Source organism: Phaseolus vulgaris, chromosome 3 (genome assembly GCF_051622355.1).
Source record: "Phaseolus vulgaris cultivar YP4 chromosome 3, ASM5162235v1, whole genome shotgun sequence".
Classification (NCBI taxonomy): domain Eukaryota; kingdom Viridiplantae; phylum Streptophyta; class Magnoliopsida; order Fabales; family Fabaceae; genus Phaseolus; species Phaseolus vulgaris.
In genome coordinates this window covers 37273516-37285065 of record NC_143500.1, presented here as the reverse complement: position 1 = coordinate 37285065, position 11550 = coordinate 37273516, and the positions used below count along the sequence as shown (strand labels likewise).

General features: G+C 34.2%; 1 protein-coding gene across 4 annotated transcripts; it reads left to right on the top strand.

Annotated features, from left to right (window-relative positions):
- Positions 1-3184: 3184 nt before the first annotated feature.
- LOC137807352 (Calmodulin-binding protein) lies at positions 3185-11297 on the top strand. 4 transcript variants are annotated; one of them, XM_068607960.2, is made up of 10 exons: positions 3488-3606; positions 3711-3789; positions 3958-4083; positions 5353-5428; positions 6363-6421; positions 8541-9034; positions 9147-9307; positions 9376-9579; positions 9835-10069; positions 10333-11297. In XM_068607960.2, exons 3-10 carry the CDS (start codon positions 3983-3985, stop codon positions 10914-10916), a joined length of 1914 nt encoding a protein of 637 aa, XP_068464061.2. In that variant the 5' UTR covers positions 3488-3606; positions 3711-3789; positions 3958-3982; the 3' UTR covers positions 10917-11297. The 4 variants fall into 4 exon arrangements, with proteins under 4 accessions (XP_068464060.2, XP_068464062.2, XP_068464061.2 ...); XM_068607959.2 differs by lacking the exon at positions 3711-3789 and having other exon boundaries at positions 3185-3606; XM_068607962.2 differs by lacking the exon at positions 6363-6421.
- Positions 11298-11550: the final 253 nt, after the last annotated feature.

Below are 11550 nucleotides of genomic sequence, written 5' to 3'. Positions count from 1 at the left end.
TGAAACCGTTTCTCAATTTCACAATTTTTTTCAAAATAAATAAATATTTTGTTATTATTTTGGACTGAAGAAATATAAGTAGGTATTTTGTAAAGAATGTGGATTAACAAAAGCTTTACATATTGACAAATAATTTTATGGATTGGGGAATATAAGATAAGATGATACAAAATATTCTTTTAAAAGCGTTTTATAAAAGAGGAGTCAGTTTTTGTTAAAGTATAATTTATCTTTTTTTGTTGCAAGAATAACAATGACGCGTCGAATGATGATAAGATATTTTGCATGCTCGATTAGATTTTTGTGACATGGCGTTTTATCATCAGATAATTATTACAAGCAAAAAGTAATGCTTTTGTTTTCAAATTTCGTAATTTCCAAATTGATGTGTATATAGGCCCAGATCCTTGTAGTTGGGGCATCTGTAAATTGATTGAGTTTTATTTTTTAACATTAAATTATAAACATGTGTGATCTCGATTGATCTTCATTTTTAGAGCAGATAGATGATTTTATTTTTTTAAGAATTGGTTTTAGACTACGGGAGAAACTTGATTTTGAAATGTTTATATATCTTTTAGATTAAAAATTTATAAATTTCGTAATCTTGAAACCAATTTATGATCTAAAAAATATTTTTTAAATTAAAAATAATATTTTGGAAAAAAAAAACATTTCATATTATAATCTGAAAGGTTTTTTCAGAGATCTAGAACATACTTTCATAAAAAACTATATTATAAATTATATAATATAAAAATCATAAATTACATAATTTAGAAATCTTTTCTAAATTTAAAAATAATTCTTGAATTATATAATTTTAAATGTATTTAAAAAAAAACTGCATTTAAATCAGTAACAAATCAATACAAAAGAAGAGTGAAAATACCAATCTTTTCCAATAATACAGTATCACCGCACCCAAATGGCATAAAGAAACAAAAAGAAAACTTGAACAAGCACAATGCTGGGGTGCCTGGGATGCTTGGGGTTGATGCGGGAAAAAAAAAAAGAGAAGAAGAGAGAAGGTGAAATGTGTGGAATTTAAAGTTTTTTTTTAATTTCTTACTGAAAGACAAAAACATATTTTTAGATAATTAACAAGTGCCACAATAATAACTAGGAAGATTCTTCTTACACCCAATCAATTTTGACCGGCACCCAATCTTCCTTATGAAAAGACTAAAATATATTTAATGAAATGAAAATTAGGTTAAGGATGTGCACCCAATCCAGACACCCAATCCAAGCACCCAACACATACACAACAACCACCCACCGTCATTTTCATTCTTCTTTGTGCGCGTTCTCTCTGTGGCAGCATTCTGCGTTCACGGAGGCAGTGACGCTTCACCTTCACTAAGGAGCGACGTCTACTGTTGTGGTGATTGAAGCGGCATCATCTGTGAGGAAGTTAGACGGCGACAAACAACGAAGCCACCGGAAAAACAAAGTCACCAAAGAAGACGACACACATTATGATTAGTTTTCTCTTTACCTAGGCGTTCCGGATATTTTTAGTCGGAATTGCTTAATGACCTACGAATATGGTTATCCAGACATCATTTTGTTGGTTCCATATTTGTGGTATCCGGAAGTGTGATTTTTTTACTGTGGATGTCTATGTTCGGAAGTAAGCTTGTTTGCACTGCACTGCTTATATTTGGATAAATTTATCCAGAATCCATTTTCCACTTACGGTCATTTACGTTTGGAATTCATCTTTGTCTTACGGATATATATGTTCGAAATATTAAATTGAAAATATTAAATTGAAAATCTTAATTTTTTACACAGATTTCTATATCTGGAATGAACAACAATCCCTTTCATACTTGTGCATCTGGAGGCCAATATCCAGTTTTCACCATTTTTCTTAATAAAGAAGACAAGAACAAAATGGAATTTTAAAATTTTTGTTGGGTGCCAGTCAAAATTGATTGAGTGCAGGAAACAATTGCCTAATAACTATAATAACAACAATAAAGTTGTAAGAATAAACAGTCCGGAATTATTAATTTATTGAAAGGCGTTTGACAATGTTGGTGGAGCTGGGAGTAACAGCTTTCAAATTGGCCCACCTCACTTTTCTTACACCACCCCTTTTCTGAATCACCATCACCTTCTTACTTCCCATAAACCTCAATTTTGGATTTAAAGTTTATAAATAAGGATTAATCAATTGCAAAACCAAACCCTCTCTCAATTTATCCATACCAGCCTGGTCTTGAATTATTAATTTCTTCTTATCCTTACACTGCAAAAAAAAAATATTTATCGTTTCAGTTTCACTAACATAAAGACAAAGGTCAGCCACTGTCTCACATGAATTATTATTTTTTTAAAAATACGAAATACATGTTTTCTTTTTCTTTTTTAATCAGTATCTTAAGCACACTAACTAGTAACCTTATAGTTCAAATAATGAAAATAGTATTTTTAGTCAAATTTATTTTCTACTCCTTCTATTTTTTAATTGATAAATATAAGTCTTTGACTTTAACAATATGTAGTTTTATTATATATTTGAACTTAATATTTTGTAACTTTTTGTATTGCTATAATTTATAAAGTGGAAAGACAAAGTAAGAGACGGATTTAGGATAGTTGTGAAAATTAAGTTATTTGAATAATCAATTATAAATAAAATTTTAATCAATTTTTTCATAAGTTTGCTGATAAGTGATTATAAAATTATTATTATTTTTAAATAAAAAAAGCTTTTAAATTAAAAAAATGTATGAAACTGAAAGAGAAAGTTATTTAAATAATTATTAGTCACAAATTTTCAAATTAATTAACTTTTTTATTTATTTTTCATGAGATTTCTAAATTATTTTATAAACAAATTCTTATTCCGAAACAGATGAAATTGAGGAAAATATGTCAAACATGCTATAAATTTACATATTTTCTAGAAGAATTAACGTTATCAATTTAAACATATGGAAATTAGAAAAATATAATATTTTGTATCTTCTCTGAAATGCCTATGACAAATACAGTTCAAATAAAATATGCCATAGGACATTAATTTAAAATTTAGCAATTTTTATTAAAACAATAACAATAATAATAATAAAAATTCCTTAATACAAGTGGATGTTGTGGAATGCTGTTAACCACAACAAAAGTGGAGTGATGATGTTAGGTGTTGGTCAGCCAGTGACGTGATCGGAGAGTACATGCTGTCTGCAGTGACGCAGTAATTGCTCCTTTCCTCTTCTCTTCTAATCTCATCACCAAACACACGGCCACGATTCAACCTTTGGTTTTCCCTTAAACGACAAGGGTCATCCTAAATAAATTACAACCAGCGATAAAAACACACAAACATAGTACTGTCCCAAACTACCAATCATTAAAACCACGCAAGAAGGCCATCATCGTTAAATACAACATTAAGATCATCATAACCGTCAATTAGTAAGGAACATTGGTCCTCAAAAATAGGCGATTACAAGTTGAAAGTCGCCAGAGTAGACCGTAACTATACGAATGAACTGAAACTGTTGGACTTGCAACTAAGGCCAAACAAAAACTCCTTCGTGCAATTCTCTCTTCTTCTCTTCTCTCACCAAATACTCTCAACTATTCTCTCAGGTACTGAAACCTTCGTTTTCTTGCTTTATTTTTCACTCTGCTATATCTCTTTTATTCAATTTTTCAACTCCACCAAATCAATCACGTTTTCTCTCTCTCTCTAGTGCGTTCTCTTCGTTTCCAGCTGTTTTCCTAAAATTCGCTGTCAGAGGTTTATATTTGGGTTACGCACGTGTGCAATTTGTATGTATTTCATGGAATTCGAGTTTAATTTGTTTTGTTCTTGTGTTCTAGATCTGTTGCGAGTTTCTTCTTTTTGGGTGCTGTAGCATCTAGGGTTTTGTTGCTTGTTAATTTTTTTAGTGTAGGTGATAGTGATGACGTTTTGTGGTTTTGGAGTTGGTGATTTAGGTTATTGTTGAAGGAGAGAGTGTAAATGCAGAAGAAGCCGTCTACCGACGCAATTAGTATGGGGAAAAGGAGCCTGGAGGGTGGAGAAGATGATCAGCCTGAACGAAAGAGGCCTGCTCTCGCCAGGTAAATTAATTGCTCATTAACTTCATTCGTGCTTCTTTAAATTCCTATGTAAACCACCTTATAATAAATTTGGGGGTGGGGGATTTTAATTCTGCTGACTTGGTCACTATTTTTGGGCGGCGGGATGAGTGCTAGTTCTACTTAAACATGTATGGTGTTTTAGTACTGATTCCCAGTTGGAAGCAAGTGAAAGGAATGTCGATGTCACTGTAATCGTACAATATGCTTACTTCGGAAGATATTTTTCATGTTGGTTAAATATATCACAATATTCCTAATTTTCTACCCCTAACTTAATTTTGCTACTTGAGTTGGATGATTGTGGATATCTTTTTGTCATCAATTGTCGTTTTGGGATGGAATATTACTTGTTACCAGTGTTTGAGACAGCCCGGTTTCATCTTTTCACTTTAGTGGCTCATGCGAAAATTTTCTTCTTGGTGGTTTTGATTCCATTTTGAGTATCATTGTGCCATATATTTAAAAGATTCTTTCGGAAATATCCAAATTGTCGTAGTGGTCAAAACAGTTATTTGAATGGCCAAGCATAGTTAAATAAGGTTGAAACAGTTAGTTAATTTGATTTTTTATGCTTTCTGTTTTTTCTACTCTTTTTCTGTAAGGAGGAATTCTTAATATTTGATTGTGTATCTCAGAATTTTTCTTCTTTAAAATTCTTTCTTCTTTAATCAAAATTCTCTTGTAAAAGGTTTTTGACTTGGAAAATAGCAAATATTGTGACTTCAGAGATTGTATATCTTTGCTTATGCTCTATAAAATGTATTGTCAACTCTTCAAAAACTGTTGAAACTTGCTTCCCTGGCAGTGGAGGTTCTTGGTCTGATATTATGAAGGGCATAAGTGGGAAGTATCTCTCACTGCATAATCTACACTCATTGTCTGTTAAAAATTCAAAATCTCCCCTCACTTTTTGCTTATCTTTCATGTTTTCTGTTGTTTGTTAATGACTGTTTTTGTTTCCTCAAATGCACCCTCAAAGCTTTTTTTAGAGTTATGATGAGATGATCAAATGAGTATTCAGTAACTTAATAGCAAATGAAATGTGTGTTTATTTCAAGGAAATGAATATTTATGTGTGTGTGTGTGTATATATATATTATGTTTGTATGTATGTATATATGTACAAACTTATCTGTTAAGCTAAACAAGATTTTATTTTTTATTAATCATAATGCATATGCTACATGTTTATAATTTAGATTATATTTTTTGGTAGTTTCTTATAATTGGTTGTCATGTATTATGCAGTGTAATTGTCGAAGCTCTTAAGGTGGACAGTTTGCAGAAGCTTTGCTCATCTTTAGAGCCTATTCTACGTAGAGTTGTAAGACAGTTGGCTTTTCACATTACTTTCTCAACCTATTTTTTGTTATATACTTTTCTTTTTGACATGTTTAATTTTTGGTTGGGGGCACAGGGGCTATACATTCAACGAAGTTATTTTTCCTTTTACTCCAACTAGAAGCCATTTTGTACAAATTACAGCAATTCTTAAAATTCGAGTTATCTGATATGCTTATCGAGAGTGTTGGAGTACTTTTACTTGACTGTGGACATTCTTCTACCTATTAGTAAAATGTCTTATTCTTTAAATGAAAGAATTAAAATGTATACTATTCTTGCTTGCTTAAGAAGACCTATTGCTCACCATAGTAGCGTGCTACAGTGGTGTAACAGATTGGAGTGGCCTGAGCTGCTATGGCATTCAACTAGTGGAGTAGTAGTTTTCAACAGCAGTCACTGTGGCAAAAATAGTGCCTTTTTGCGTGCTAGCTGTGCTACTGTAATAAAGGCTTCAATAATCCATTTTTACCCTTCAAGCAACATTGTTTAGGGCTTTAGGGTATAATTGTGATTTCTTCCCTATTTTCTAATGTCTTTTTTTTTTTCTTCAGAAACATAAAACTTTAAAATCCCTCATTTTGTTACCGTTCCTTGAAAGGTCACCTCTGTTTTGATTTATGTTCCTTCCTCAAAAGATCAATAACTATGTTGTTTACAGCATGCCAGTATATAGTATATCGCACAGACATTTTGATTTCAATGTTCCATCTAAGTCCATCTTTTTTCTTCTTTTTTCTGGTATGCGATATTAATTGGAGCATTTGTGTGAAGACATGTGTTTGGTGGCGCATCATTGAAAAATTTAACAACTTTGTATTCATTGAAGAAATTATGCTGTTAAGATTTTTATTTTGTTATACCTATAAGTTTCAGCATTTAGTTCTTAATTGATTCAGTAATGCTGATGTGAGCAGGTGAGTGAAGAGGTGGAGCGTGCTTTGGCAAAGTTAGGTCCTGCAAGAATTGGTGGAAGGTTTAAGAAATTCTTTACAAATTTTGGAAATTAATTTGAAGATGTTGTAGTTTTCATTCTATCCCTTGAATTATAACTATAATCGGACAATGAAGAAATAATAATTATCATTTCATTGTTTACCTTTTAGTTTTGAAGCCTTCCTTTTCTAGCAGATTTGGATTTCTCATTATAAATTGGGTGCTTTTTAAGTAACAATTTTCTTGGTTTTTGGGTGAAAAAGATATGCTATCTGGAAGTTATCTTGTGACGGATGACTGCATTCTATAACAATGGTGGTGGTGTGCCATAAGAAAGAAAATGACTGTATATATGATTAAACTCATTTCAAAAGTTTTTTTTTTCTGGCTGGTGTTTTAAAAATAAGGAAGATTGCTTTATTTTTTGTTTGGTTAGGATAACAAATGAGTGGAAAAGAAAAGAAAATGTGTCAGAGGGTTAAGAATTCTCTCAAAGGAGACCAATTAACTATAAAACTACGAAACTAAGCTTATCTCAAAATATAATGTGGTAGGGAGTCTATGGCTATAGATTCTAGTGTTAAACTCTAATAAAATTCATCACAATTTTATCTTCCTAAGATTTTAGGACCCAATTGTGAAGTGTGGGGTTTGAGTTCCACATTTGAAGTATGAGATTCTATCGTATGGTTTATATCCAGCTACAATACAACAACTAGCTTTTACAGTGTGGTTCTTTCAATGTCTTTATCAATTGGTATCAGAACCTCCCACCATGTCTCCTAACTGGAAATGAGCAACATGGGTGCTGATGCTAACATTGTAATGTTCACTTGGAACTAGTCAAAGGACCAGTGCAAGTCAGCCTGCATGGTTGCCAGTTCTGTGACTGAAGAGTCTGGTGGGATGTTAAGATCCAATTTCAAGTTATTGAACTTGAGTCCCACATTAGAAGTGTGGGATAAAGCCTTGGGATTTACAACTACAACAGCAGAACTACTAGCTTTTGTAGTGTGGTTTTCTCAAGGTTCTTATCAATTTATTTGGTAGGTCTATCAGTCAGTTAGTTAGGGTTCAGTAAGTCATTTACTGTGTTACTCGATTATTGAATTGAGTGGTTGAAGATGTATGTTAATAGGAAGAGAGCTTGAGAGGGGAGTCATTTATTGTGTGGGAATTTGTTAAGGAATTGGGAGAAACTTGGACTTATCAAAGTCCAGGAGTATTCATTTTGTTGTCTTTGCCTTGTTCTTGATTTTGAAATCGCAATGGGGCCAGGTTTGGGAATCAGGGTTCTCAATCTAATTTATTTCTTATGTGCTCAATCTGAACCAGTTTCTATCACCTTACTGGTTTTTTCATTTACTCAAAAGCCATGAAGAAACGAAAATTATAATTTTAGCTGAAATCATTTCATATGGTTCCATCGTCTAGTTAGGTACTCCTAAATCCACTGCAGATAAAGCTTCTTATGATGTAAATGTATTCTAACTCACTGGGGTATATTAATATATTTGAGATAGAGAAAGTCTGACTGTGTTAAATTAATTCCTTTTTTATAAAAATGTTCAGCTGCCTTGTTCTTGGGGGATTAAATGTGACAACAGTGTTGTTTGGTGGTAGTGGTAGCATCCATTATGTTATGCATGCCTATTTATTTTTGTTTACTGGTGCCCGTATGTATATTTAACTTAAACAAGCTTCGAGTTGTAGTTAGTAAGCCTTTTGAGTATTTAAGGTACATACGTGAACTATTTTCATTTGAAATTCAGAGATAAAGCTTTGTTCTTGGGCAGAAAATAGAAATATAGTTAACCGGCTAATTAGGTTCTTGCATGCAGGCATTAATTTGCAAACAGTATGTGCATTGAGATACTGCCCAAGTTTCTTAACATAAATAACCAATGACTTACATTGTCCCTTGAAGTAGGCATGTACTCCAAATTGGAGAATGCTTACTGTTGTGTGATTTGGTGTTTCTAATCATTAAGTTGTATGATAATAATTCCATTTGCCTGTTTTTCTTTTTTAGTGCTGTACTATGTCCATCCTTTCAAATATATACATGTAACAACTTCAATTGCACGATAACATCTGTTATGCTTAAATTTTGTACCTTGGTTTGTTTAGTATTTTTTTTAACAGTCTAATATTTCCAGGTCTCCACCTAAAATGATTGAAGGCCCTGATGGTAGAAACTTGCAGCTGCATTTTAAGTCCCGGCTGTCTCTTCCCCTCTTCACAGGAGGAAAAGTAGAAGGCGAGCAGGGGGCTCCAATACATGTTGTTCTGATTGATTCCAATAGTGGAAGCGTTGTAACATCTGGACCTGAATCCTCTGTGAAGCTTGATGTTGTTGTCCTTGAAGGTGATTTTAACAATGAAGATGATGAAGATTGGACCCAAGATCATTTTGAAAGCCATGTGGTAAAAGAACGTGAGGGAAAGAGACCTTTATTAACTGGGGACCTGCAAGTGACACTCAAGGAAGGAGTTGGAACATTAGGGGAACTGACCTTTACTGATAATTCAAGCTGGATACGGAGCCGCAAATTCCGGCTTGGCCTGAAGGTTGCCTCAGGTTTTTCTGATTCCATACGAATTCGTGAAGCTAAGACAGTGGCTTTCACTGTTAAGGATCATAGAGGAGAATGTATGTAGGGTTATGCTTCTGCATCTTTTAATTTTTCTCTAGCACCAGTGCTCTCCCTTCTCCCACTGTGTATCACCGTCCTTTTTATTCAATATTTTGACCTTTTTCTCAGTATATAAGAAGCACTACCCTCCTGCATTGACTGATGAAGTGTGGAGATTGGAGAAGATAGGCAAGGATGGATCATTTCACAAGAAGCTGAATATTGCAGGAATAGTCTCAGTTGAAGACTTTCTTCGGCTCGTGGTTAAAGATCAACAGAAATTGCGGAATGTAAGTTTGTGTTTTTCGTCTTAATCTTTAAGGTCTTTTTGTGGTTTTCTTATATCATTCAACTGTAGATCCTTGGGAGTGGTATGTCAAACAAGATGTGGGAGGCTCTTTTAGAGCATGCAAAAACATGTGTTCTAAGTGGGAAGCTCTATGTTTATTATCCAGAAGATGCAAGAAATGTTGGTGTTATTTTTAACAACATCTATGAGCTGCGTGGCCTTATATCAGGAGAACAATTCTTTTCTGCGGATTCTCTCACTGATACCCAGAAGGTTAGTCTGCGTCATGTGTTTCTTCCACTGATATTAATAGCCGGAAGGTTATTACTTTTAGGTTTGATGAGATTTTGTAATTATGTACGATAGTTGTCCTTCAAAAGTTGAGCATACCCTTATATTGCTGGCATACTTGGATGTATTAATTTAATTGATGCTGCAACACTCTGTATGTTTTTCCCTTACACTTGCAAACAGACGAATACTTAGCTTAGCACAAATAGTATCTTTAAAATGCTATTGCAAATCCAGGTTTATGTAGATTCGTTGGTGAAGAAAGCATACGAAAACTGGGAACAGGTTGTGGATTATGATGGCAAATCACTTGTGAATGGCAACCAAAATAACAGGTCTATTGCATCTGAAAATGAACTTCGTGTTGAGTCAATTGATTATGGTAGTGGTTTAGATCATCAACTGCAACTGCCGGGACTTCCAGTCTCCGTTCCTTCTGAACAGCAAATGAATTCTGGGATGTCAGTTGGGGGTAAGCATTACTGTTTCCTTAATCTCAAATGATGGATCTTCTCTTTTTCTGTTCCTAACCTCTCTCTTCCTTTTTGTTTGAGCTGGGGTTGTCAGATTCAGTTACTTTTGCGTCTCAAATATGATTTCTGAATACAGCTTTCAGTGATAATAATTATTGAAGTGGAATATTTTCTATAATAGTGTTAATAAGAAAATTTGGAGGTTGCAATTGTGCGATGATAATATTGGGATGCAAATGTAGCTTATTCAATCTCTTTACAGGTTATAACGATAGTGTGGTAACACGATATCCAACCCAGTCATTGGTTTCAAACTCCAACTCCCGGAGTCAGTTCGATGGCTCATTATATCTGTCTAATGACCAATTAATCAGCAATACTCACCAAACCCCGAACACTAGAAACGATCATGGGACAGTTGGGTTAGCTCTTGGACCTCCTCAATCATCGACGTCAGGGTTCCATGCTGGTAGCTCTTCTATTCAGCCATCTACTCTAAACCCTTTTGATGATTGGTCACACAACAGGGACAAGGGGGTTGATGAATTCTTTTCAGAAGAAGAAATCCGCCTCAGAAGTCATGAAATGCTAGAGAATGAAGATATGCAGCACTTGCTTCGTCTCTTCAGCATGGGAGGAGGACATGGGTCCATGAGTGTGGAGGATGGCTATTCATTCCCAACATTCATGCCATCTCCCAATGTACCAAACTATGATGAGGATCGCTCTCGCCCAGGCAGAGCTGTTGTTGGATGGTTGAAGATCAAGGCAGCAATGAGGTGGGGCTTCTTCATCAGGAAAATAGCAGCGGAGAAGCGGGCACAGATAGAGGAGTTAGATGAATAGGTTGTTTGGACAATGGTTGCAGGCTTAACAGTTAGCCTTAAGTTCATACTGATATTCTGCAGATTTAGTAGTCTTTATCAGTACCAACCAAGTTGTGCAGTCCATGGTGTTGATATTTAATTCATGCACCTGTGTATCTGATTTGACCGCATGTTTCTCCCAGTATCCTCCTGTACAGTTTGTTGATGCTTAGGAAAAACCGTTTGTTTTTCACTTTCATGTTTATGCTCTTGACTTTCTATTGGCTTTGGGTTTTTAGGGATGTATTTACGCAACACCTCTCATATTTGAAACGATAACTAAGACTGATCATTGTATATTTTTGAGCAACTTGATTTCTGGTTGTATTATCCTAAGTTATTATCTTATTGTGCTGTTGCATTGGGTGCTCTCGTCTTACTCTTAGTTATGCATGTTTATCGTCTTATCTAACTATATCCGTATCCAGTGTTTGTTTGATTGTCTCTTCTCCCTATGAAATAGGAAGTAGAAAGTAGTTGCGATATACATAGAGGCTTGTATAACCTCACTCTAACCCACTAATTTGGCCAAGGAAAATTATTTCCACAATGAAAAAGTATATTTTAATTATATGTCTTGGTTACTGGTGATGGTTTGTAATTTCATCAAGTTG